Here is a 23,090-nt window from a genome sequence, read left to right on the forward strand (position 1 = left end):
AACCACTTTACAAAATAAATGCATTATTATTCCCACAATTATTACAGAAAATCCGACAAATTATGCTACCGATTGGTTATTTAGCTTATTCAAGCCTGTCTCAAAATACAACACTGCCCCTTTCAGACAAAAGATGCTCTTTACCTGACTCTCTTTTCAAAGATGTCTAGAAAGGTATGCATTTTGTGCTCTTGTAGGAAGCAATCACTACCCTATTGCTGACTACAAATGATCTATAGCTGGGCTAATAACTCACTAACTAGCAAAGGATATTAACAAAATGTGACATTCAGCTCTCGTTTTTATCTCAAAACAAGCGCATCTACTCACGACCACTCATTCTGAAAACACAATCCAGTTCAAAGTAAATGGCACAGATCCATGTATGGCAATAGTCTATTTGCATATAGGCCTACTGCGTCTCTGATTGTTTATGCCGCACTGGTCTGTGTAGAGTTCGGGCTGAATAGCGCGTGTCAATGCAATAGAATCCTACTCCATTCTGCCTACAACAAAATCTCTTGCATAGTTCGTTTTGTTTCGGTATGTTGCATTGAGAGTTGCTAATATTGCGTGAATTAAAAAATGTAAGCCTATGCAACATTAACCAATTAAAACAGTACTGTAGCAATGAGGTTTGTGTAGTCCCTGTGGCTCAGTTGGTAGAGCATGGTGTGTGCAACGCCAGGGTTGTGGGTTCGATTCCCATGGGGGGCCAGTATAGAAATGTATGCATTCACTACTGTAAGTCGCTCTGGATAAGAGCGTCTGCTAAATGACTAAAATGTAAATTGGGTAAGCTGTAGGCCCAATACAATATCACCGCATATTGGCTTTGCTTGAATTGCCTTGCCAATGCATTGTTGTTTGGGCCATTTAAAAAAAAAAAAAAAGTATTTCAAAATTTTAGATAGTTCATATGATCACATCTGTAATAGATCTGTTGTTGTATTACTTGTGAAGCACAGCTGAGTGAGCAAACATTTAAATAATGTACTTTTTATTTCTATTTTACTGGGTTTATGGTGCCTGCATCTGATGGTCAGTCTCAGCGGAAGGAGGGAGAGAGCAGGGTCTGCCTCTCAACATCCCTCCTCTCTCCCTTTCCGCCACTCACACTGACCAAAAAGTGACACCGTCTTTCAGATGGCGAAACTCGAGTTGCATCGCATTATTTCTACCTCATGCACAAATTCACGTTGTCACTACTATGAACAGAGAAAGTGAAATATTCCTTGATATTAAAAAAGATCCAAGCCGCTAATAATAACAACAACACAAGCCTATAGATACACTTCCCTGCTCATTCATTACTGCTGCAGTGCTTGTTGTAGGAAGAACGTGCTTTTTATAGCATATAAAAGTGTTGAATACAAAGTGTTGACAGTGCTAAGTAAGAGCTTAAAGATGAGCACACTCATAGAAACAGCATATCTTTGCTGTATTCGTTGACAGTCTCTCTCTAGTCATGGTTTTAAACTTTTAGAAATCTCACAGCATCAACTTTGCTTCCGTAGCTTTCTTTTATGCCTGCTACGTTATTCCAGACACGGTCATCTGAGCCATTTGATTGGCCAGAGGTAGGCCTATAGTGCACTTGATTTGCTCTCTGGGCCTGCCGGGAAGGCAGTGTTTGTACCTTCAGACACATGAAATGGTTCAGAATGGCAACAATTTGCCTACCCGGCGCGCAGGGCAGCTGAATCGGGTGCATCTACCGACAACAGCCCGAGACAAAATAAATAAAATATTAACACAATGCTTTATCGTTGTGTTTTTTTGCGGAAATGTTTGGCGATTGACTAGGAATGCCTTGAAGATCGGCCAGCCGATCGCGATGACTGGTTGGTGACCACTGCTCTAGAAAGTTGAGTGAAGTTCAATCTGGTGCTTCTCTCTGTGGGCTGATATTTCTGTATGGCAGTCCCGGGGCTACTGCGTGCTCGCTCGCAGCTTAGAGGGAACATTGGTCTCTAGTTGGGTTTTAGATCAATATGCCGCTTGTACTAACTCATTACTGACGGACTGTTTGATGCTCTCCATTTGTTATTCCTTTCTATAGCTAGTCTCTCGCCGGGCTGGTAATGACCAGATCTGTCTGTAATCAAAGACAGATCTGGGATCAGATATATGCTCCGAGTGTTGGGTTATACATGTGCACAACAGGCCCCTGATAGACAGAGAGAGATAAAGAGAGACAGAGGGAGAGAGCTAGCATCAGCGAGAGAAAGACTTAGAGAGAGACCGAGAGAGGGAGAGAGACAGAGAGAGAGCACTCTCACGCCTTCTCCAATCCTCCTCACATACCAGAGAAAAACCACACGCTAGCCAGAAAAAAAGAACAGCGAGAGAGAAAAAGAGAGAAATTGAGAGAGTAAGATAAAGAGAGAGAGAAAGGAATTAGAGAGTCAAAGTAAAAACTTGGAACATTGTGCACACCATTTATTCCCAGTGAGAGGTTCCTGAAAGATTAGAATGCTGTGGTGTTGAAATAGTGGGGTTGTGCTGGTTTGACAGACAGCCCACTGGGCACAGACATCAGTTCCACAAGTTATCAACTAACGTGAATTCAACATGAAGTCAACAAAACATTTCAGCATGTTATTGGTTTTAGGTACCAAAAAAAAGACGCAATTCCCATATGTTGACTTTTTGCAAATCCAGTCAGTTTTCTACATTAATTCATCATATAGATTTTATGTTGCTGAAATGATGTTGAAACAACGTTAATAAAAGATATGTTTTAATTTAAAAAAAGTTGATTCTACCAGTTTTTGCCCAGTGGGAGGTGCATGTAGATAAAGTAAGCATCTATGACTGATCTGTTAGGATCCTGCAGTGTATATTGTGTGATTGGTTGTAGAGAGAAAGATGAAGACCGGGAGCAGAGCAACACCTGACTCTCATCAACATCCGACTTCTATCTATCTATCCATCCATCCATCTCACTCACTCAGACCCGTACTACAGTGCTGACTGAGTGAGGTCATAGGTAATGGCCCTACATTTAACTCATAGGACTTTTTAAATCCTGCATGGGGATACTTAAGTGGCATGAGCTCATGTTTTTCTGCAATCCTTCTCCCCGACCGGGCCTTGTGAGTGAAATCACTGGCCTGTGAGTCTCAGAAATGGCAGTAATCCCATTTTAAAACATATTTCGAAGTTGAACTTTTTCTTTAACAACTTTGCTCAAGTAGCCTCCACCCCTGTGAAAATATTTTCACTGCCTATGAAACCTTAGAATTGAACCAGCAAACTCCTTGTTAAAGAGGATGCTGAGCCCCTGCTGTGGATGTTTTGCAGGGCAGGGGTGGACTGAATTTCTTATGGGTAGGTACAGTATATAACATATCTGACCCAGTCCAGCTCAGTTCAGCTCAGGGTCGTGTTCAAAAGGCACAAAAAGTAAGAAAGCGGTTCGAAACGGAATGAATCGGGGACTTTCCATTTGAACTCATCCAATAAGAAAAGTTAATTGTTGTTTTTGCTACGTGTGCCCTAATGAACACAACCCAGCTCAGCCCAGGCCATGCAGTCAGAATTGGGTAATGCTGTTTGTAAATACCAGCCCGATTATCCCTAACGAGGGCCTAATAGGAACCAGATGAATGCTTATTTAATTTGTCCGAAAAAAGTTAGGGAAAGAGAAAAGGAAGGCCAGCTTTCCCCAGAGCTCTGCTCCCGGCAGGATGAAGCATCGCACGAGGTATAAAACACAGGCCCCTCTGGGCACAGAGGGCACAGAACATATGTTCTGTCTAGTTTTGATTTACATTTGGTTGAGTTGTCAACGATCGTGAATTCAACGTGAAATCCACAAAAATATCACCATGTCATTGGCTTTTAGGTTTAAAGGTTTGGTGAAAAAAAGACAAAATTCCCTCATGTTTATGACTTTTTTCAAATTCAATAAGTTTTCCACATTGATTCAACATTATCACATAGAATGTTCTGGATGAAATTACGTGGAAACAACCTTGATTCACCAGTTATTGCCCAGTGGAGCGTGCCAATTTGTTGCGTAACGTTTAGCCTTTTTATACCATATATACAATATAGACAGACATTTCACAAAGTAGGGGATGTACAGACCGAATATGTCTTAAGTGTTTGAAATTTTAATATTCTACAGTAGGCTATTTCTGGAAACATTTTGTCAGTGTCCCTCAGTACAAATAATGTGCTACCCAAATGTTTTTCAAACCATAAAATCTCGAACATTCAGAACATTCAAAGCCACTAACTGTTCATTGGATGCAGTGTCCTAAAGTGGCCTTACTCCCAGATTGTACTGTTCTTAACTAAATCATATGGTGGCCAGGCAGCAACACACAGAGAGAGTGACTAACTGTTGTTTTGACAGCGCAGCAGTGGACCAGAGGTTATGAGAACATGTTTAAAGAGATTCTCCCGTACTTTTGTATATGTTTTGGCCAGTAGTTATAAAAGTAGCACTCGGACAAAAAGTGGTCCCCGAAAATGGTGTACTATGTCACATACAGTAGCAGTCAAAAGTTTGGGCACAAACTTTTGACTGGTCATTTCTCTCTCTCTCTCTCTCTCTCTCTCTCTCTCTCTCTCTCTCTCACTCACTCACTCACTCACTCACTCACTCACTCACTCACTCACTCACTCACTCACTCACTCACTCACTCACTCACTCACTCACTCACTCACTCACTCACTCACTCACTCACATACATACATACATACATACATACATACATACATACATAGCATTTACATAGAAGGTTAGGATAACTAACGTGGCAGGTTAGGATAATTAACATGGCAGATTAGGTGAATTAGTCTGGCAGGTTAGGAGGATAAGGGTTAGGCTTAGCTACAATGCTACAGTTGCCAACAACAGTTGCACCCTCGACAACTACAATGATTATTATTATTTGACCATGCTGGTCATTTATGAACATTTTAACATCTTGACCATGTTCTGTTATAATATCCACCTGGCACAGCCAGAAGAGGACTGGCCACCCCTCATAGCCTGGTTCCTCTCTAGGTTTCTTCCTAGGTTTTTGGCCTTTCTAGGGAGTTTTTCCTAGGGAGTTTTTCCTAGCCACCGTGCCTCTTTCACATGCATTGCTTGCTGTTTGGGGTTTTAGGCTGGGTTTCTGTACAGCACTTTGAGATTTCAGCTGATATACGAAGGGCTATATAAATAAATTTGATTTTTGATTTGATTTGAACAGTTGTCCTCGACGCGAAAGAAATGGCCAATGACCAATGGCGAGCATCAATGGGTGTATATACAGTATATTACATATACATCACATGCGACTCGTAATAATACTAAGCAATTATCCTCTAAAAAAAATATATGACTCCATAAGATAAATAGCAATATGAAAGCGACTATGTGAACCATGTTCAATCAGTTATTATGCATTTAGCTGACTAAGATTAAAGAATGGTCATGAGAATGGAGTTCTAAATACAAGTATTATTTAATAACTTTGTAAAATGAATCGATTCACATACAGTACAAGGCATGAAGGTTAAGTTACAAAGCATTATCTCCAATCAGATATCAGACCTACAGGATGTAACCGCTGCTTCTCAACATCAACACAGAGAATGCTGAATTCCGAAGACAACACAGAGGAAATTCTTGGATACAGTTGATAAGAGTCACTTCGGGGGCTGGGCCGCAATACATACCGTAATTTCCGGACTATTGAGCGCACCTGAATATAAGCCGCACCCACTGAATTTTAAAAAAAAGATTATTTTGAACATAAATAAGCCGCACGTCTATAAGCCGCAGGTGCCTACCGGTACATTGAAACAAATGAACTTTACACAGGCTTTAACGAAACACGGCTTGTAACAAAAATAAATAGGCTTTAACGAAACACGGCTTGTAACAAAAATTAAAAATTAGCAGTAAGCGTTAGTTGTCTTTTTGCACTGAGTCAATTCCTCACGCTGCTGTTTCCAACGTCTTATCATCGACTCATTAAGACCAAGCTCCCGTACAGCAGCTCTATTTCCTTTTCCAACAGCCAGATCAATCGCCTTCAACTTGAAAGCTGCATCATATACATTTCTCCGTGTCTTTGCCATGATGAGGGTGACAAAATGACTACCGTAATCAGAATGATGGGAAGTTTGAGAGCGCTCGATTTAATCTAAACAGTAAACAAAACAGTTGTTTGACCTTAACCTGTTCGGCAATTTCATTGGTCTAATGAAAGCTTCATGCTCCAAAAAACTGAGCACGTCACAGAATGTTTTTTTTTGGGAAAAAAAAATTGAAAGTGGGAAAAATCCATATATTAGCCGCGTCATTGTTTAAGCCGCGAGGTTCAAAGCCTGGGAAAAAAGTTGCAGCTTATAGTCCGGAAATTACGGTAACTTGACATCAAGAAACGGCAATATTAGAAAACACCTCTAATTGCGGTCTGCAATTACACCCTAATCAAAATGTAGGGAAAATGCTGTGGCACAGCTTCAAGAAAACGGTCGCTTTCAAACTAGAGGTTTCGTGGCTAATTGAGGTAGCTAAGACAGTAGTTCTGCTCATAGATTATGTATGTATCTACTACACATTGACATATCCATCGCCCCCAAAAATAAAAAAATAAAAATACTTTCTTAGACGCCAAAGTACCGGAGCATGCCATTAATGTTAGTGAACCGCAGCTCCCAGAAAGACAGACCGAGAGAGGCTTGATGTTAGTGAACACAGCTCAGCGAAAGACACACAGAGGAAGAGATTCCCTTAACATTTATAGGGATCGGCAAAGCTTTGATCCTTCCTAACAATAAACTTGAGTCTTTTATTGTTTGAATGCTGTGGTTAGGTGTGTGCGTGTGCGTAGTTCAGTCATTGAGTTCTACAGATGTGCCCTTTATGGAAAATAATGGGAGCAGAGACCGTGCCTCTAACCCTCCTAACCCCCCCTACTATTCCACCCTCTCCCTCCGCTCACCCCAGGCCCCTTTACACAGTAACGTTACAGTCCCATCCTGCCAACTGATGGTTCAGTGCAGTCAATGGGGCCCTCGGGCACAGCTCTGTGTCCCTTTGATTTATTTGCATAGACAATAAAGGAGGGCATGGTTCCAGCACACACACACACACACACACACACACACACACACACACACACACACACACACACACACACACACACACACACACATATAGTATACATCAGATAGATACTGGACACGTGTCCACGCATGCATTACTGTAGAGTACTGTAGAATACAATAGAGTAAAATATTATGTGACTTCACTGACTGTCCATCCGAAGATGGAAATTAGTCTTTGGCATCACTTCAAAAAGAACACATGATTACATCACAGCACACGTCATATATTCATTCATCCATCCGTCCATTGATCCATGATGAATCTGACATCAGTGCTATACTAGTAGACCTTTTCATACTGTACATTACATGGCATACTCTGCACAGTATCTTAAACATATGCATACATACAGCCCATCCATTTCAGACACCACCGAGGTCAAGTTCAGCCAGGCTCTTCATGGGTTTACATGTTTTAGCATTTACAACCCTCCTGTCTCGTCACACACAACACAAGCCACACATGTTGTCGTGCTAACACGCATGTTGATCAGAGAAGGTGTTTACAGCGTAAATGTGTTTGTTCACCATGCTAATTACAGGGGTAACACTGTCGTACCCACCATATGCCACCATACAGTACCACCTGTTGCCATCTCTCTCCTGTTGCCATCTCTTGGACCTATTGGGCATTGCACTCTTCAATGAGAAGCACAGTTTCTACTTGGTTTGTGTGTTCAACCGCAGTCTGACACACACACGTTCACTCACACGCACGCGTGCACACACTTTTTTTACGCTGCTGCTTCTATCTGTTTATTATCTATGTCACTTTATGTACATATTACCTCAATGACCTCAACTAACCTGTACCCCTGCACATTGACTTGGTACCGGTACCCACTGTATATATAGCCTCGTTAATGTTATTTTATTGTGTTACTTTTTATTTATTTTTTACTTTAGTTTATTTAGTAAATATTTTCTTAACTCTTGTTTTTCTTAAAACTGCATTGTTGGTTAAGGGCTTGTAAGTAAGCATTTCACTGTACTACACCTGTTGTATTCGGCGCATGTGACAAATGTTATTTTATTTGACACACAGTCACACACACACCTATATACACGCACAGGTAAATGTTTATGGCCCTGGTACCCCATCCCTGTCTGTTCTGTTTGTCAGCTGGGCTTCATTCACAAAACTGTTCCGCCGGCGGCGTTTCCTACCTCCGATTTCTATTTGGGGCGAAAACACATCATTTTGTTCAATCAGTTTATGTTTGTTTTTTCAAAACTGTTCTCCCTGTTCGGCTGAAATGAATTCAAGCGAAGAGAGAGAAACTCTGGGAAAGATTGGGTTACACGTCTGCGAGAGACAAAAGCGGCCGGTGGGAGGGTTCATGACAGTTGGCAGTGGTTTGGAGAGAACTCGATACCATAATTTAGACCCTCCATAAACACACTGAATCAGAGACAGATTTACTCTGTGAAATATGGCTCTGGGAACAGCGGCACTTTTCCACAAAGCAGACCTTTCCCTGTAACATGAAATGCATGCTTTTATGATTACGTGCAATGTGTTTAGGGTTGCTTACACAAACCTATGGAAAGTATTTAGTTGAACGTAACAGCACGGACTGTGTAGATGAACTGTCATAAATTAGAAGAGCAGCTATTGACTGTCTAGTCTGAAAGATTGTGATGTAGTCAACTCCATTTTAAAATAACATGTTAGAGTTAGTAGGGTAAGGGTGTGTGTGTGTGTGTGTGTGTGTGTGTGTGTGTTCACCTTGTACTTATATATCCTGTTTCGACCCTCAGACTTAGCAAAAGATGACCTAGCGAAAGAGTAGCTTAGTGGGATAATTTCCTGACGCTCCAGCAGAAATCAAGCCTTTTCCAATCAGACAGCTAATAGTCAGCAGACAGCACAGCACAGCAGCAGCATGTAACTACAAATGGTTAGCTCATCCTCTCACTCTCGCTCTCTATCTCTTTCTCCCTCCTTCTCTCTTTCTCTCTCTATCATAAATGTTGCTCTCTCTCTTTCTCTCTCTCGCTCTTTTTCTTTTTCTCTCACTCACCATATTACCTCATCTTCTCCCTATGTATTTGTCTCTGTCTCTCCCTCCCACCCTCCTCTCTCTGATCCTGCCTCCCGGTGGAGAGTAAGGGGAGCTGGGGTGAGGTGTGTGTGGAGGCGGAGGCTCAGAAAGGTTCATTTGTGGACTGAGATTGACACAGGAAGCTATTGATTGGAGCAGCAGGAGAGACAGGGAATCAGCTCCTCTGATTCATATATGATGGATTACTATGTGTTGGTGTGATGGAGGTTGTCAGAATGGTTGGCCACGGAGGTGGGGGGGGGGGGATATGTCTGTCTCTTTATTCACCCCTGTATTGATATGATCTGTGATCTGTCAGGAAAAGAGAGAAGGTGAAAAGAAAGGCTACTGCTACCGTCTAAAGGGACGACTGAAAATATTGCCTGGATAATTGACCTAAAATGGCTTCCTAATCACTCTCAGTTGCATTGTGTCTACAGCTAAAATGACTCTTGAGGGAATTCCTCAACTAGGCCATCAGAGAGCCATCGAAGCTCTATTTGTTTTCTTACTTGATTCATTGATGGAGTCACTCTCTCTCCTCTGGAAGTGCCTATTGTCCTCCCTACTCGCCATTACTACAGACAGATGATGCATGACTATATATGGAGGGGGATGATTGAGTGGAGGAGATGCAGAGATGGAGGAGCTCAATCAGATGTTTCTAGGATTTGAAGATGTGGTCTTTAACTTCTTCTTAAGTACACTAGTCATCCTTTTGTTCTGCAAGTGAGTTTGTGATGAAGGTAACATATCCCCCCTCGTCTGCCCAACCCCCCCTCCTCCCATACTCCTCTCTGTTTGGCTCCCAGGCCTCATCTGGTGAAACAAATCTTAATGGAATGGAGTGGTACTTAGCTCTTTCTTTCTCTCTCCTCTCTCTCTCTTTCTCTCTCTCTCTCTCTCTCTCTCTCTCCCTCTAACTCTAACCTCCCAATCCCCAAATTTTCTGATTTAATCTTAGCATTGATGTTGAGTGCCCCCCCTTTCCCTCCCTCCTAGACTTAGGTAATTTCCTGTCTGGCTGACTCACAGCAGTCACACCTCTGAATGGAGGGGGCGTTATGAAAGAGTGGATGGAAGGAGCGGTAAATAAAGGGTGTGGTATGTCAGATCTGTGTCCATACTAGTCCACGTTGGCCTCAGCCTCTCTCTATCTCCCTCCCTCTCGCTCTCTTTTATACACACACACTCATACACCACCCTTACACAGACACACACGCAGACAAGTAACTCTCTCATCCGCTTGTTGTCCCTTTCGTCTGTCTAATCGTGTGACAATCTTGAAATTCCCAGATGCACACAGGCAGGGTCCATTTGCCCAGAACTGAGCTGGCAGCGTTCCTTTCCTGTCTAGTCCCTACCCAGTAGCCGTAGTGTTAGCTACATCAGCTGCCTGAGTCAGGGCACTGCTGCCCTCTCTGGGAGTATCACTCTGCGCTATTGACCAGAGCTCCAGGCTAGGGGCCATCCGTCACAGTCTGCCCAGGGAAAGGTTCACGTCCGGGGGTCGGGTATCACAGACAGCCTGGGTCAGGAAGACCGGCGCTGAAACTACTGATCCCAGGCCAAAGAACACTCCATGAGTCCGGATTCGGTTCCAGTTTATTAAGTCACCCGTTCAGTAAATAGTACGGTCTGGTACATCTGAGTTCCACCTGGTGAGAATACGCCATCCAGTACCTAGCAGGGGGTTGATATAAAGCATGAGGTTAATGTGGCGTCGACAGAGAGGTGGACTTCTCCATTCATTGATTACACCCAGTAGGTTAGTATCCAGCTACAGAAGATGTTGTGAGACCATGCTGCCCTGCATTAGTTACACTATTGATTACTCTCTTCCCCCTACAAAATACATGACATCAGCTGTGTGTGTTCTACTCAGAGAGAAGCAGTAATTCTAACAAGTAAGAGCAGCCAATAGCCTCTTTAACCTAGCATCAGTCTCTGGTCGTATGAACTACAGCATCCAGATACCAAGTGTTTGTGTTTTCTGGGTTTGTATAAATCCTGTTTTATTCGTACCTCTTTCCCACTTGGCATAATTAAGCCCAAACAACAAATGTAGAAGTACTGTAAATACCCATGGAAACGCAGCGATGCCTGTAACCAAACAATGCCTGCGGCGGCGATGGCTCCCTAAGCCCTAGCGTGTGACCCGCTCTTTTCCACCACCGCTGTGTTCTGCCACCATCTAGGCTCAGTGTGTGTGGGTGTGTGGGTGTGTGGGAGTGTGTATGTGTGAGAGCTATAGATGTTGTGTTGCAGGGGTTGTGGGCAGCAGCATATGGGTTAGTGTTTGATTGGGTCTGTTTTTCTGGTCGTCATTGCGAGCAAGGAAGGTGATGTGCCGTAGGGGCTCTTTTTGGAGCACAGTGGGGTTGTCAGGCAGGCTGGAAAGTGTACGCACCCCTGATGGGAGGCTGGCACAGGGAGAGAGCCCCCCTCCTACCGCCTTTCCCCCCACTCACCAACGTTACACTACTTCATCCTCCACTCACATACCACTGGCACCCTGCTCTGCCTCCTCATCTGGGATGGATTTAACAGAGAAAAGGATGGCGAGAGGGATAGATGGAGAGAGGGAGGACTAGGGAAGAGATAGGGAGGGGGCATGATGCTTGATGAGAGAGGGGGAGAAGTAGAAATTGAAAGACGATATCCACCCCTCACCCTCTCGGTGACGTCCCCGTGTTACCATGGCAACAGAAGTCGACTGACAGATTGAGGCAGTGAAGAAATGGTTGATCTAGCTGGTATTGGATCAATGATGGATTATATGTACGTATAGCCCGTAAGGATCTGCACATATTGCATTGCATTGGGGTTACTGATTCAGAGTGCTGTCACAGGTTCCGTTTTTTTTTTCTTCCCATGGGTTACTGCTGGAGGGCAACCTTGCCTTGTGTTCTAGTTTCCAGGTTACCGTAATTATTACTTATTGGTTTCACCTGGTTTTGATTACCTTCTCTGTTCACCTGGTTGCCTTGCTATTTAGGTTCCTCTGTTGCTTGTATCTGTGCTCAGGTCTTATGTTTTGTTTAGTGCACTCTTGTGCTGTTGCCTTGTTTTTGTCAAGACTAAGTAAAGAGCTGAATTTACGTTTACCTCTGCTTGCTGTGTTTCTCAGTGACTGGGTTCGAGTTCGTACAAGCATCATTGTAACAGGAGATCTAAGCCAACAATGGACCCAGCAGAGATTTCTCAGTCGTCCAAGGAACATGCTGAACTCCACCCTTTACGGTCGGCTGTCACCCACCATGGAACTGTGATTGGCCGCCATGAGGCGTGGCTGCAGGCATTGTCGGATGATTTAAGAACTCTTGTGCCCACTCTTCATTCAGCCTTTCTGAACGGACTCAGCGAGGTTCTCAAGGATGAACTGGCTTCCCGGGACAACTCTGACACTCTAGATGAGCTCATCGTTCTGGCCATCCGGATTGACAACCGGCTCTGGGAACGTCGTCGTGAGAGGACGGAGGGATTCCAAGTGGTCTCCAGTGTTTCGGGTCCCGCTGAGGGAGTAGATTCTTTGGGTGTCCCACTGCCCTATGCTGCGCCTGCTTGTTCTGTACCTCGTCAGAGTTCTCAATTCGGCTCTGGTTCCCCTTCATATCCTTCAGAGGAGCCGACGCAATTGGGACGCACCAGGTTTCCGCTCTGGAGAGAAGGCGCAGGATTAACGAGCAACTCACCACTCCAGGGAGCTACGTTTTTTTTAAAATTGGACTTCTGCGAGTCAGACAGGGAGACGAGTGGAAGACAGCGTTCAACACTCCTAATGGATATTATGAGTACCATGTCATGTTGTTTGGACTTACTAATGCTCCAGCTGTTTTCCAGGCCCAGGTTAATGACGTGCTGCGTGACTTCCTTCACCAGTTCGTCTTTGTATACCTGGATGACATTCTCATCTTCTGTCGGTTTTCTTCTGCACCCATTCTAGTTCATGTGGATCCTTCTCTTCCCTTTGTGGTAGGGGTGGATGCCTCTGACGTTGGCATGGGTGCGGTTCTGTCTCAGTGCTTGGCTAAAGACCAAACTCTTCACCCTCGTGCCTTCTCCAGACGTCTCACTCCAGCGGAGAGGAACTATGATGTCGGCAATTGGGAGATGCTTGTGGTCAAACTGGCTTTGGAGGAGTGGCAGTACTGGTTGGCGGGTTCGGAACATGCTTTTACGGTTTGGACGGTCCACAAGAACCTGGCCTACATCCAGGAGGCTAAACACCTCAATCCCGACAGGCTCGTTGGGCTCTTTTCTTCACTCGGTTCAGATTCACGGTATCTTACCACCAGGGGTCTAAGAACGTGAAGCTGGATGCCCTGTCTCGCCAGTTCCCATAGCTCCAGTGAGGATCGGCCACTTGGATCCATCATCCCCAAGTCGCTCATCCTCGCGCCGGTGTCCTAGGGTATAGAGACTGTAGTGAGGGAGGCGCAAGGTAGGGAGGCAGTTCCTGACAAGTTGAGGGACTATTGTGTACAATGTTATATACTATTTGTTAATGCTACACTTTAAGTTAATTAGCTCAATTCAAATATTTTCTGTCTGTACTGCACCCATTCAAGCATACATACTCATGTGACCGACGGGCTGGATTCGGTCTTGTGTAGCAAAATTTGAAATGGTATTTTTTTTTACATTGGATGAAAGTAGAGACTCACCTAGAAAATGGTATATCATACACTACAGTTGAGGAACAATGGGAAAGTAATTCTGCTTTGAAAGTTGATAAACTTGAAATACTTTTGAGAAAATGACCCTTGAACGTTTTGGTGAACCTACTAGGAGAGCTCTTCTTTGTCTACACCCATTCAGCATCGTTCACACCCTCTTAAGCCTTAGCTCCACGCATCTCATTAAGAATTCACATGTGACGCCATATACTAAACAACCAAAGATTTCAAGACTTAAGGCTGGTTTATATTACGTCTATCGACAGTTGTCGCAGTGACATCATGAACATTCTGTTGTCGTCCGACATAAAACTTCTTGTCATTATGAAAAAGTATAAATACAAAAACTACGGGCTGCATGACATCAGCAGCCTGGTGGTCCGAAATAGCATAACTAGTGTATTTGTCACGACTTCCCCCGAAGTTGGTTCCTCTTTTTGTTCGGGTGGTGTTCGGCGGTCGGCGTCGCCGGTCTTCTAGCCATCATCGATCTACTTTTCATTTTCCATTAGTTTTGTCTTGTCTTCCCACACACCTGGTTTCAATTCCATCATTACATGTTGTGTATTTAACCCTCTGTTCAACCCCCCCCCATGTCCTTGTCCGGAATTGTTTATTGTAAGTGCTTGTGCACGTTTATCTGGTGTGCAACTGTGTTTTGTACCCATTGATTGTTTGTTCTGATTCCGGTGGTTTTTATTATTAAACTGCTCCGTTGTAAACACAGTTTTTGCACTCCTGCGCCTGACTTCTCTGCTCCCCTTACAGTATTTCAACACCAATAAACCGACCCATTTAAAAATGAATTTAGTATATGCCAATCTAACATACCAGGCAACTAAAAGCAAATGTTTTGGTTAGTTTCTAGCTTGTTAGCTGGCTAGCCAGTTCAAATAATGACCATATCATATAGCTGACAACGTCTTCACTTTAGCTCATTTGTCTTAATTACATGAAAATAAACTCACAACAAGATCATTATTTACACGTTAATGGTGAGCCAATTACAGAAAATAGCTTACGGCTGTGAGTGTGATGAAATAAAAGCAGGGTATTCTACCGGAGAATTTTATAACTTGGACACAGGCCAACGAGATAAACGTTATATCCTAATTTGACTTTGGTGCAGGTCATGTTCTTCACATTACCGTCTCTGGTAAACACATACTATATCCAATAAAATAAAATAAAAATTGTCACATGCACAGGATACAGAAGGTGTAGAGAAATGGTTACTTGTATAGTGGAGTCTTTTGTTTAGACATGTAGCTAGCTTGCTAAACAATTAACCATAATCCCAACTCATAACATTACTACCCTGCATGAATCTGCAGGTACCTAACCAACCAGGTTAAATGTTAGCTAGTTAGCTAACATTAGGCTATAACTAGCAATGCAAATGGCTTTGAGATAGGAATAATATTACTACACAGATCAGTAACTCTGATCACTCTTAGCTATGATGTGGGCGTGCCCCAAGGGTCAATACTGGGGCCCCTCCTGTTCAGCCTGTACATTAATGATCTGTCTTCTGTCTGTACTGGGTCTGAAGTTCAAATGTATGCAGATGATACAGTGATATATGTGCATGCAAAGAGCAAACAACAAGCTGCACAAGAACTCACTACTGTAATGGTCCCGGTTACAAAGTGGCTCAGTGACTCGTGTTTGCATCTCAATGTGAAAAAAACTGTCTGCATGTTCTTCACAAAGAGGGCAACAGATGCTACTGAGCCAGATGTCTATGTGTCAGGGGAGAAGCTCCAGGTGGAATCTGATTTTAAGTACCTTGGCATCATACTTGATTCCAACCTCTCTTTTAAAAAGCATGTGAAAAAGGTCATTCAAATAACCAAATTTAATCTAGCTAATTTCCGATTTATATGAAATTGACTACAGAGGTAGCAAAACTAGACTTCAAATCTATGATACTCCCCCACTTAACATACTGCTTGACTAGCCCAAGCTTGCTGTACAACATTAAAACCTATTCAGTCTGTCTACAAACAGGCTCTCAAAGTGCTTGATAGGAAGCCCAATAGCCATCATCACTGTTACATCCTCAGAAAGCATGAGTTCCTGAGTTGGGAAAATCTTGTGCATGTCTTGTATTCAAGATCCTAAATGGCCTGGCTCCCCCTCCACTCAGTATTTTTGTTAAACAGAAAACCCAAACATATGGCAGCAGATCCACAAGGTCTGCCATGAGAGGTGACTGTATAGTTCCCTTAAGGAAAAGCACCTTTAGTAAATCCGCTTTCTCTGTGAGAGCTTTCCATGTCTGGAATACACTGCCATCAGACACACACAACTGCACCACCTATCACACTTTCACAAAAAGCATGAAGACATGGCTAAAGGTCAATCAGATCTGTGAACATTATCCCTAGCTGTGTATTGCCGCTTTCCATGCTGTCTGTTGTCTGTAGCTTGTGAGGTGTGGAAACACTTTGTTACTTTTATGGATTTTGTCTTGTTGCTTTTTGTTCTATGTTGCTCTGTCTGTATGCTACGTCTTGCTTGTCCTATGTTGCTCTGAGTGTGCTCACTGCTCAATGATTGTCTATATTGTAATTGTTTTTAATAACCTGCCCAGGCTCTGCGGTTGAAAATTAGCCGGCTGGCTAAAACCGGCACTTTTACTGAAACGTTGATTAATGTGCACTGTCCATGTAAAAATAAAATCAAGTCAAACTAACCAGGAAGCTAACGTTAACTAGCTAGCTCACAGTACGCTTTAATTTGAAATTAAAATAACTTTCTGACAAAATTAAAAATGTTTAATATCTGAAAATGTAGCTAGCTATATTATCTTACCCGTGTACATGGATATACGCTTCTCCCTCTCTGTCACATATACTGTATGACATGACATTTACATTACATCACAGTAAATAGAGAGCAGATCACCACCGTGCCTCTGAAGTCAGTACGGTTGCCTTGGCATTTGTTTCCCTGGATACAGTGAAATTGAACATTTTCTGCTTGATTTATATCCCTTGTAGATAATCTACAAACAGAACAGTGGCATTTATGCTTGTCAGCCCAATTTTTATACGCATAATTATGAGCCTTGCGGTGTAAGATTGGACAAATTGAAATAAACATAATTTTCTTTGATTATTTTCTTTGAGTATTTTACATGGTTGTTAAACATTGCTTGATATTATTAACTGGTGTTTTTGTTAACAGTGTGAGAACAGTAGCACACATTGCCTTTTGCATATTATTGCAGATATATTGGCAGTTTGGAAAATTCCACATCAGACTATAACTCATTTAATGATGAGGATTTGGAGTGAAAAGTGTTTGTTACCTCAGGATCCTCTCTTCCAGTGCTGTGTGGTCTGACTTTATTTGGTTCATATTCAGGTGGTTGTGTCATTCTACTTTTAGTGTTGGCCCTCCAGAATTACATCTTAGAACTAATTTAGTAGGATGGACAAACTCAACTAGCTAGTTTTAAATGGCTCAATTGGTTGAGCATGATGCTTGCAACACCAACGTTTGTGGGTTTGATTCCTGCTGCGGCCACCCATACATAAGTCGACGTAAGTCGATTTGGATAAAAGTGTCTGCTAAATTGCATATATATATGTATTATTTATTAGTGTTTCCATTCACTTAGGTGAACAGAAAAGGAGAGTGAAGCTATAGCAAAGTAGAGTTACAGCCATAGCCCCTCACATCACGACTTTACTTCCTCGAAGATCCTTTTCCCTTCCCTCTACTTCTCCTTCCTCCCAAGCTCTTCTGTGGTTAGTTCTTGGTCTCTTGTTGCACATTCAGTTTGAAAACAACATCCTAATTAAAGCACCATGGAAATGCGCAGCATGCAGCTTGGCTCTGCTTGGCGAGGGACGTCACCGTTGGAAAATGTTTATGAGCTGTGGCTGGTGTGACGTAGGAACCTTTCACTACCCAGATATTTATCTGCACGTCTTTAATCCAGTCTGATTGTAATAATGGATGGTTAGATACACCCCAATAATATAAATCAGTGGGGTACAATTTAGAAGTTGGTACGGGAGTCTGGAAAATGTCTGGATGTGCTTTTTTCCCGATGTGCTAGAGCCACTAGACTATGAGCAGACGTCAGAAAGGGAAAGTACAGTGAGAGAATAGGGACGATTTCATTTCACATGCAGCTCGTTTGGGAATAAATTCAATGATTTCTTCTGAATGAGACCTAATTGGGTTGTAATCGGTTATGGGTGTACTGTTGTTCTCTTCAGCTCTGCCGTAGCCTATCCAGTATGCTGGAATACTTAGTTTTTTATATTTTATTTAACCTTTATTTAACTAGACACGTGAGTTAAGGACAAATTCTTATTTAAAATGGTGGCGTAGGAACAGTGGGTTAACTGCCTTGTTCAGGGACAGAATGACTGATTTTTACCTTGTCAGCTCGGGGATTGTATCTAGCAACCTTTCGGTTACGGGCCCAACGCTCTAACCACTAGGCTAGCTGCTACCTGCCGGCTACCTGGACTGGACTGGGGTTCTCTCCTGGGGTTCTCTACCTACTCAGTGTTTCCCAACTCCAGTCCTCTAGTACCCACAACAGTAAACATTTTTACTGTAGCCCTGACAAACATACCTCGATCTACTTGTCAGCTAATCACCAAGCCCTCGATGAGTTGAATGAGGTGTGTTTGTCCAGGGGTAAAACACAAATGTGTACTATTGGGGGTACTCCAGGACTGGAGTTGGGAAACACTGACCTATATGATGGAATACAGTGTTACCACTGGCGATGATCATTCTTTGACCTGTTTGTGTCTCAGCTACTCAGTCACTGGCCTGGCCTAGCCATTGCAGTCTTGTTTGGTTAAGGTTTGTGTCTGCTAAATGGCATATATATACAGTGCCAGTCAAAAGTTTGGACACACCTACTCATTCAAGGGTTTCTCTTTATTTTTACTATTTTCTACATTGTAGAAAAATAGGGAAGACATCAAAACTATGAAATAAGACATGGAATCATGTAGTAACCAAAAAAGTATTAAACAAATGAAAATATAGTTTTGATTTTAAATTCATCAAAGTAGCCACACTTTGCCTTTATGTCAGCTTTGCACACTCTTGGCATTCTCTCAACCAGCTTCATGAGGAATGCTTTTCCAAAAGTCTTGAAGGAGTTCCCACAATTGCTGAGCACTTGTTGGCTGCTTTTCCTTCACTCTGCGGTCTAACTCATCCCAAACCCTCTCAATTGGGTTGAGGTCGGGTGATTGTGGAGGCAAGGTCATCTGATGCAGCATTCCATCATTCTCCTTCTTGGTTAAATAACCCTTACACAGCCTGGAGGTGTGTTTTGGGTCATTGTCCTGTTTAAAAACCAGATGGGATGGCATATCACTGCAGAATGCTGTGGTAGCCATGCTGGTTAAGTGTGCCTTTAATTCTAAATAAATCACTGATAGTGTCACCAGCAAAGCACCCCCACATCATCACACCTCCTCTTCCTCCATGCTTCACAGTGGGAACCACACATGCGGAGATCATCCATTCACCTACTCTGCGTCTCACAAAGACACGGCGGTTGGAACCAAAATTCTCAAATCTGGACTCATCAGACCAAAGGACATATTTCCACCGGTCTAATGTCCATTGCTTGTGTTTCTTGGCCCAAGCAAGTCTATTCTTCTTATTGGTGTCCTTTAGTAGTGGTTTCTTTGCAGCAATTCAACCATGAAGGTGTGATTCACGTAGTCTCCTCTGAACAGTTGATGTTAAGATGTGTCTGTTACTTGAACTCTGTGAAGCATTTATTTGATCTGCATCCGAGGTGCAGTTCATTGCCGATTTCTGAGGCTGGTAACTATAATGAAGTTATCCTCTGCAGCAGAGGTAACTCTGGGTCTTCCTTTCCTGTGGCGGTCCTCATGAGTGCTAGTTTCATCATAACGCTTGATGTTTTTTTTCTGACTGCACCTGAAGAAACTTTAGACATTTTCCATATTGTCTTCATGTCTTAAAGTAATGATGGACTGTCGTTTCTCTTTGCTTGTCACAACACAACTGATTGGCTCAAACGCATTAAGAAGGAAAAAAAAATCCACAAATTAACTTTTAACAAGGCACACCTGTTAATTGAAATGTATTCCAGGTGACTACCTCATGGAGCTGGTTGAAAGAATGCCAAGAGTGTGCAAAGCTGTCATCAAGGCAAATATAACATGTATTTTGATTTGTGTAACACTTGTTTGGTTACTACATGATTCCATATGTGTTATTTCATAATTTTGATGTCTTCACTATTATTCTACAATGTAAAAAATAATAAAAAATAAAGAAAAACCCTTGAATGGGTAGGTGTGTCCAAACTCTTGACTGGTACTTTATATATCAGTGTTTCCACTCACTCAGGTGAACAGAGCAGGAGAGTGGAGCTATAGCACCCCCTTATGGTCACAAAGCATGTAGTCACTCCGTAGTTGTCAAGTGTTGATATTCATATCTCATATGCTTCATTGGAGCTATACATGCACGCATAGAGTTGTTTCAGTATTTATGGTTCCAGTTCAACTTGTTTAGGTGCTTTGCCTTTTCTGCCTGTATGTCTACTGATATGAGGTGGAGTGTTGGGGGTTCTTGGAAGCAGCTGTTGTGCCTAGTTCAGTGGGGGCTAACTTTTGGGTGATACAGAGTGGTGGGAGGATAGCAGAGCACTAACCATCAACTTGTCTCCTAGATCAACACAGTATGTGATCTCAAACTAGTTAGCAACCTATTTCTTTCCATTACAGTTCCAGATCAAATTGAAGGCTGCTGCCCAAGTGTAGTCGCATACAGTATGTTTTCCCTATCAGCTACAGTAGCAGCACACCACTTGTGTCTGTGGTCTGTCTGTGCCACTCTCCAGCCCATGTCAGATCCTGGGACAACTTCACAGTGTTAAAAAAAGAAACTCTGACACAACTCTTTATCAACACACTCCCTCCCCCCCACTGCTCATGCCACCCCCCCCCCCCACAACCCCTCCTCAATGTTGAAAAACGAGGAGGCAGCTCTCTACTCCGGTTGTGATTGTCATTCACTTCATTCTTGATTGTGTGTTGGACATCAGTGTTGTTGACCTACAGTTAGACAGCAACTACTATTCTACTGATAGATTTTGAATTATTGTTGTTTAGGTTATTACGTTTTTATTCAGTGCTGCTTTAGGATGCAGGACTGAATGGGGGGCTCTGTTGCCCCCTGTGAAAAACCTGGCACCATGTCTAACAGTTTCCGCGGTTACCGCACTATTTCTCAGCACCTGAAAGACCTGAAGAAGGAGAACTTCAGCCTGAAGCTGCGGATCTACTTCCTTGAGGAGAGGATCCAGCAGAAATACGAGGACAGCAGTAACGATGTCCACAAGAGGGTGAGTCTCACTGGGGCACCGAGGGACATATGAGAGGGGGTAGGAGCAGTGGCGATTTCCACAAGAGGTTGAGTCTCACTGGGGCACCGAGGGACAGGGGAGAAGGGGAAAGAGCAGCGAAAATGTCCACAAGAGGTTGAGCCTCACTGGGGCACAGAGGGACAGGGGAGAGGGGGTAGGAGCAATGACAATGTCCACAAGAGGGTGAGTCTCACGGGGGCACCGAGAGACAGGGGAGAGGGGGTAGGAGCAGCGATGATGTCCACAAGAGGGTCCTACTGCGACATGGAGGGGTGGAGGAGAGGGGTGCAGGAGGGGACAGGGGAAAGGAATTGGGAAGGTGGCCATTTGTCGCAGTTTCATGTGCTGCTTCTGTTGTGTGTGTGTGTGTGTGTGTGGTGTGTGTGTGTGTGTGTGTGTGTGTGTGTGTGTGTGTGTGTGTGTGTGTGTGTGTGTGTGTGTGTGTGTGAGACAGAGAAAGAGGGTGAGAGAGTTTTGGTCTTTGGTCTTTGCTGCATGCTCTAGGTTCATCATACAGTTGAAGTCAGAAGTTTACATACACTTAAGTTGGAGTCATTAAAACTCATTTTTCAACCACTCCACAAATTTCTTGTTAACAAACTATATTTTTGGCAAGTCGGTTAGGACATCTACTTTGTGCATGAAACAAGTAATTTTTCAAACAACTGTTTAGAGACAGATGATTTCACTTATAATTCACTGTATCACAATTCCAGTGGGTCAGAAGTTTACATACACTAAGTTGACTGTGCCTTTAAACAGCTTGGAAATTTCCAGAAAATTATGTCATGGCTTTAGAAGCTTCTGATAGGCTAATTGACATCATTTGAGTCAATTGGAGGTGTACCTGTGGATGTATTTCAAGGCCTACCTTCAAACCCAGTGCCTCTTTGTTTGACATCATGGGAAAATCAAAAGAAATCAGCCAAGACCTCAGAAAAAAATGTAGACCTCCACAAGTCTGGTTCATCCTTGGGAGCAATTTTCAAATGCCTGAAGGTACCACGTTCATCTATACAAACAATAGTACGCAAGTATAAACACCATGGGACCACGCAGCCGTCATACTGCTCAGGAAGGAGATGTGTTCTGTCTCCTAGAGATGAACGTACTTTGGTGCGAAAAGTGCAAATCAATCCTAGAACAACAGCAAAGGACCTTGTGAAGATGCTGGAGGAAACAGGTACAAAAGTATCTATATCCATAGTAAAACAAGTCCTATATCGACATAACCTGAAAGGCCGCTCAGCAAGGAAGAAGCCACTGCTCCATAACCGGCATAAAAAAGCCAGACTACGGTTTGCAACTGCACATGGGGACGAAGATTGTACTTTTTGGAGAAATGTCCTCTGGTCTGATGAAACAAAAATAGAACTCTTTGGCCATAATGACCATCGTTATGTTTGGAGGAAAAAGAGGGAGGCTTGTAAGCCAAAGAACACCATCCAACCGTGAAGCACGGCGGTGGCAGCATCATGTTGTGGTGGTGCTTTGCTGCAGGAGGGACTGGTGCACTTCACAAAATTGATGGCATCATGAGGGAGGAAAACTTTGTGGATATATTGAAGCAACATCTCAAGTCATCATTCAGGAAGTTAAAGCTTGGTCGCAAATGGGTCTTCCAAATGGACAATGACCCCAAGCATACTTCCAAAGTTGTGGCAAAATGGCTTAAGGACAACAAAGGTATTGGAGTGGCCATCGCAAAGCCCTGGCCTCAATCCTATAGAACATTTGTGGGCAGAACTGAAAAAGCGTGTGCTAGCAAGGAGGCCTACAAACCTGACTCAGTTGCACCAGCTCTGTCAGGAGGAATGGGTCAAAATTCATCCAACTTATTGTGGGAAGCTT

At 43.1% G+C, this 23,090-nt stretch overlaps 1 protein-coding gene across 1 annotated transcript in view; it reads left to right on the top strand.

The window, feature by feature from the left end:
- The window catches only part of LOC115192199 (myomegalin), a 104,304-nt gene that overhangs the window by 14,888 nt on the left and 66,326 nt on the right, over nt 1-23,090 (top strand). The window contains exon 4 of the mRNA XM_029750427.1: nt 21,108-21,218. Within this exon, the coding sequence (XP_029606287.1) occupies nt 21,108-21,218 (111 nt within the window). The remainder of the gene's footprint in view (nt 1-21,107; nt 21,219-23,090) is intronic.

The sequence above is a fragment of the Salmo trutta genome, chromosome 4 (genome assembly GCF_901001165.1).
Source record: "Salmo trutta chromosome 4, fSalTru1.1, whole genome shotgun sequence".
Classification (NCBI taxonomy): Eukaryota; Metazoa; Chordata; class Actinopteri; order Salmoniformes; family Salmonidae; genus Salmo; species Salmo trutta.